Source organism: Euphorbia lathyris, chromosome 9 (assembly GCF_963576675.1).
Source record: "Euphorbia lathyris chromosome 9, ddEupLath1.1, whole genome shotgun sequence".
In the NCBI taxonomy this organism is placed as follows: Eukaryota; Viridiplantae; Streptophyta; class Magnoliopsida; order Malpighiales; family Euphorbiaceae; genus Euphorbia; species Euphorbia lathyris.
Window position 1 is genome coordinate 76,079,761 of NC_088918.1, and position 5,078 is coordinate 76,084,838.

At 34.1% G+C, this 5,078-nt stretch overlaps 1 protein-coding gene across 2 annotated transcripts; it reads left to right on the top strand.

Annotated features, from left to right (window-relative positions):
* The first annotated feature begins 231 nt into the window (after positions 1–231).
* LOC136205133 (pentatricopeptide repeat-containing protein At1g63130, mitochondrial-like) lies at positions 232–2,855 on the top strand. 2 transcript variants are annotated; one of them, XM_065995618.1, is made up of 2 exons: positions 232–2,078; positions 2,189–2,855. In XM_065995618.1, exon 1 carries the CDS (start codon positions 361–363, stop codon positions 2,065–2,067), a length of 1,707 nt encoding a protein of 568 aa, XP_065851690.1. In that variant the 5' UTR covers positions 232–360; the 3' UTR covers positions 2,068–2,078; positions 2,189–2,855. The 2 variants fall into 2 exon arrangements, with proteins under 2 accessions (XP_065851690.1, XP_065851689.1); XM_065995617.1 differs by having other exon boundaries at positions 234–2,078; positions 2,166–2,852.
* Positions 2,856–5,078: the final 2,223 nt, after the last annotated feature.

Here is a 5,078-nt window from a genome sequence, read left to right on the forward strand (position 1 = left end):
TAAAATAAATAAATACAAATTAATAATATACTATTTATTTATTTATTTATTATAGGGTAATTAATTTATTAGTTCTTATATTTCGATAAAATACACTATTTAATCCTTGTATTTTAAAAAACATATGATGAAATCCCTAATCATTTTTTAGTGAACTGTTCAGTGCTTGTTTCCGTTTGTTAAATTTTTTTTACCGTTTAAGTGATATGTGACCCTTTTCTCCTAAATTCTGTTTCTGAGTTCAGTTGAAGCATCTTCAAATCTCATATCAACACATTAATACAATTTCATCCTCAATTGTTAGGGTTTTTCATAGTTCAGCCGCTGCCCAAAATCGATCCTCAATCTCACATCAACACCATGCTCACCATCACCACCAGACGCCTTCTTCCTTCTTCCTCTTCAGCTTCATCTCTCACTTCTTCTCCATTTCATCAGATTACGACTTTCATTTCTCTCTTCCATACTCGTAACTCTGGCACTGAGGTCAATGAAGCTGTCTCTTCCTTTAACAAGCTTCTTCATACGAAGCCACGGCCTTCTGTAATCGAATTTACTAAATTGCTGTCTGCGCTGGTTAAGATGAAGCAATTTCAGACTGTCATTTCATTGTCCAAGAAGATGGAATTGGTGAGAATTAAACCCAATATTTATACTTGTAGCATCTTAATTAATTGCTTCTCCCATTTAGATCGTGTTGATTTGGGGTTTTCTATTCTGGCCAAAATTTACAAGCTTGGTTTTGAGCCTGACATTATAACCTTCAATACTTTAATAAATGGTTTATGTAGACATGGTAAAATTGGTCATGCTGTAGATTTATTTGACAAAATAGAGGCCATGGGTCATCAACCTGACGTCATCACTTATAGTACTATTGTGAATGGTCTATGCAAAATTGGAAATATGCATGTAGCTGTTTGTTTGCTCAAAAGAATGGTCGAGAAAGGTTGTGAGCCTGATGTTGTGACTTACAATGCCATTATTGATGGTCTTTGTAAGTGTAACCAAGTTAAGGAAGCATTTGAGCTCTTCAAAGAGATTAAGAGTCGAGGAGTTTTGCCTGATGTTTTCACTTACAATTCACTAATTCATGGTCTCTGTTATTCGAGCAAGTGGAAGGAAGCTTCGGCCTTGTTTGAAGAAATGTTGGATAAGAATATTACGCCAAGTGTAGTTAGTTACAGTATCTTAGTTGATGAACTTTTCAAAGGAGGAAGGATAACGAAGGCTCAATCTATGGTTAGCAAAATGATTCAAACAGGTGTTGAGCCTGATGTCATTACATACACTTCACTAATAGATGGATATGGTCTACACGGACAAATGCATCTAGCTAAGAAAGTGTTTGATGTGATGAAGAGAAAGGGTTGCAATCCTAATGTCACTACTTACAACACCTTGATCAATTGGTATGATAAGAAGAAGCTTATTTATGAGGCAAAACAACTTCTTTATGAAATGTCTTCTAGAGATTTAGTCCCTAATCAATATACTTGTAATTCTATTTTATACGGCTTATGTCATGCTAGAAGACCTTGGGAAGCACTTGAGTTTTTCAAGGACTCATGTGCAAGTGGCTTCCTTCCTGATGTAGTAACATACTCAATTTTGCTGCATGGTTTTTGTCAAAACGGGCATCTTGATAGAGCTTTCTCCTTATTTCATGAAATGGAAGTGAGAAATTTGAAGCCTGATACAGCTACATATAATATCCTAATTCAAGGCATGTGCAAAGCTGGAAGGTTTAAAGATGTCAAGAAATTGTTATCTAGATTTTCTGTTGACGGGCTGCAGCCTACTATTTACACGTATAATATAATCATTGATGGGCTTTGCAAGAAAGGATTCCTAGATGAAGCATACCAGATCTTCAGAAATATGGAAAACAATGTCTTCTCGCCAGATAATTGCTCTTACAATGTGATTATTCATGGATTTCTTAGGCACAAGGATTTGGCGATGGCAGCAAAACTCATTCATGAAATGCATGACAATGGTTTCTGTGCCGACAACACCACATTTGCATTGGTAGCGGAGAATAAAGACATCGTGAAATTACTATAAACTGTCTTCAGGTGAAATGATGAGCTGAAATTGACATTTATTACATTCTTACAAATTGACATTTCAGATTCTGATTATTTGTCTGGATGTCTAAGCAGCTGTTTGTGAATCCTATCTCTAGGAGCATGTTGCAATAACCACATTGGAAAGAAGCTACCCTTGCCTTACAACAGCATCACCATTGTTTCTCTTGAAATCAGTGAGTCCCAAGTTTATTGCAATGGCTGCAAATCCGAGATGTAGAGTTTCTATCCAGTGGTAAAAGTTCTCCAAATGGTATCAGAGTACATTTTTTCGACACAGAATGGGTATGATGTGGCAGTTTGATGCTCTTAGCCCAATTTGGGTGGCCTAGATTTGACTTTTTGAGATTAATTCTGAAATTTTTGTATATTGTTGTTTCCAATGTTTTTAAATAATGTCGCTAGTTTCTATGAGTCAAAATTCTGTATGGAATATTGTGCTAGGCAGACAAATGAGAATTTTTTTGAAGGACATGAATGATTTGATAAGTTTCTCATCTTTGTTCTATGGCTTCTGCAATGAGTTGATGTGAAGATATGTTGCTACAAACAACAGTGGCAACTTCCCTTGCCTTAGTAGAGCATCACCACCATTTCCATTTGAAGTCCGTGTCTCTAAAGTTTGTGGCAGTCCAAGAGTTTAGCAGCTTTTTCAAACTATTTCAACAGATTTCCTTGTTTTATTATTTTTGAACTAGGTAGAAAAGAAGTTGATGCTTGATCCTTTTACATGACTGAGTCATTCCGTCACTTGGTTCTAAACTTGCATGCAAAAATGTGTACACCAGTTTGATCTAGTTGAGGAAAGATCAAACCACTGTTTTGTGACTTTTTCTGTCTACCATTAGTTTAAATAGTAATGCTTAATCTTATTATCAGTCTAAAATGAGTTTAGTGACTTTTGCAGTCTGCAATTTTTTATTTAGCAAACTATGTAGTGCTTCCTTTGGGGGATTATGCTTCTTCTTGACACTCTTGTTATATCTCATAAAGGATAGGTAGTTTTTTTGGTCATATTTTCTTAACATAATATCCAATTTGACCCCCAAAGTAGCGTTCATAGCATCTGAACCCCCAACTTATGACAAGGATTATGTATCTGTACAGTGGGAAAATATAATAATTTAGTATTGTGTTAGCGCTGTTAGAATTAGTCAAGGTAATTAGCGGAAATAGTGTATTGATCATATGATTGTTGTTTAGTTCATGTTCTTTTCATGGCGTCTTTTCTTGAACTAAATGTATTTTCATTGTATTTGCAACTTGTTGGAATATCTCTAGTATCAATGCAATGAGTAGTTTCTGACAGTTTTAACTTTGATGACATATTAGGTGTCAGGCGGCTTGGGTACCGTTTTTTTTTTAAATCTGTAGCTTAGTTTTATTATTATTCTACTTCCTCTGCTCCTTTAATCAATTAGGGGTTTTAGATTAATCATTTGGATTGAAAATTTAGATGATTATTAGTTCTTAATTCTACTGATTCTCTATGCTCTTATTTTTTAGTTGAATTTGGTTCTGATTTCTTTTTTGTTGTTTGTGCGTTGCTTGAATCGTGATACAAGTGTTCGTTTGCATTTCTAATTAGTAAAAATATGCAGTTGAAGTCTTGTTGTTATTTTAAACTTGCAACTCCTTTTTGTTGTTTGAACTTCTTAGTTCGAACTGTAGATATACATTGTGTAGTTAAGATTGAGAAACAACTTATAATAGTTAATACAGATTGAGAAAGAATTTATGATAGGTTAATACATCGGGAATTGTATTTGGCCAAATATTCAATTAGTCCATGAACTTTAGAGATGTCTCAATATCCTCTAAACTTACTTAACGTGATCCATTGGTTTCTCGAACTTGGTTAAAGTGACCTATTGACCCTTAAACTTACTTAAAGTGGCCTATTGATCCCTTGAACTTGTTTAAAGTGATACATTTCACGCTTTAATTTATCTAAATCACCACTTTGCTCTGCCAAGCAGGGTTTAAAGGGTTAGTCATGTTACTTTAAGCAAGTTTATGGGCTAATGCGACATTCAAGCGTTCAGGGACCAGTCGAATTATTTGGCCAAGTACAGGAGCCCTTAGAACTAGTCAAGGGAATTAGCAGAAAATGAACGAAAGGTTCATAATGTAGTGTATTGATCATATGGTTGTTGTTTAGTTCATGTTTTTTCATGGCATCTTTTCTTGAACTGAATGTATTTTCTTAGTATTTGCGACTTGTTGGAATATCTCTAGTATCGATACGAGTAGTTTCTGACTGCTTTAACTTTGATATCAGGTGCGTCGAAAGGCTTGGGTACCCTTTTTTATTTATATCAAAGTAACTGTTATGGACTGCTGATGGTGCAACTCCCTCTTTATCATTATCATAAAAGGTTTCTATTTTGATGAAATCTTACCAATCCAAGCTTCAAGTCTTAATATTATCTTATAAAAGTACATGTATAAACCCTCGCGGCCCAATGCCCGCCCCAAGTTCCTTGCTCGCTTCATTTTAATAAAGCTCTTCTCTTTTCCAGAATAAACCCGTTTTCCTCTTTCCTCTAGTCCTTTAATCAATTATAGGTTTTAGATCAATTTGTTTGGCTTGAATTTGATTTTGGGTTGCCTGGTTTTGATCTCAATTTAGATGGATTAGAGATGTTGGATTGAAAATTAATGATTATTAGTTGTTATTCTACTTATGCATATATGAATCCATCTCATTATTTTTCAGGTTGTAAAAACCGCTAATCGAGCAAACAGGACTTTCAAAGTAGTCGGGGATTAATTGGATTTATATTTTCCTATATTTTTTATTTGTTAATCAACCAAATGTTATATAAATTCAATTAAAATATATATTATATTATCTCTAGATAATATAAAATTGTTTAATATAGAAAAAATAATGGACATTTGTAACATATATCTCTAAAAATGTCCAAACATCAACATTTTAACAACAATATCGTTGAAACAACTCAAAAGCAAATTGTAATAAAG

What these genes read in the sequence shown, in the direction of transcription:
- LOC136205133 (XM_065995618.1), top strand. Translation starts at nt 361, where the DNA reads ATGCTCACCATCACCACCAGACGCCTTCTTCCTTCTTCCTCTTCAGCT.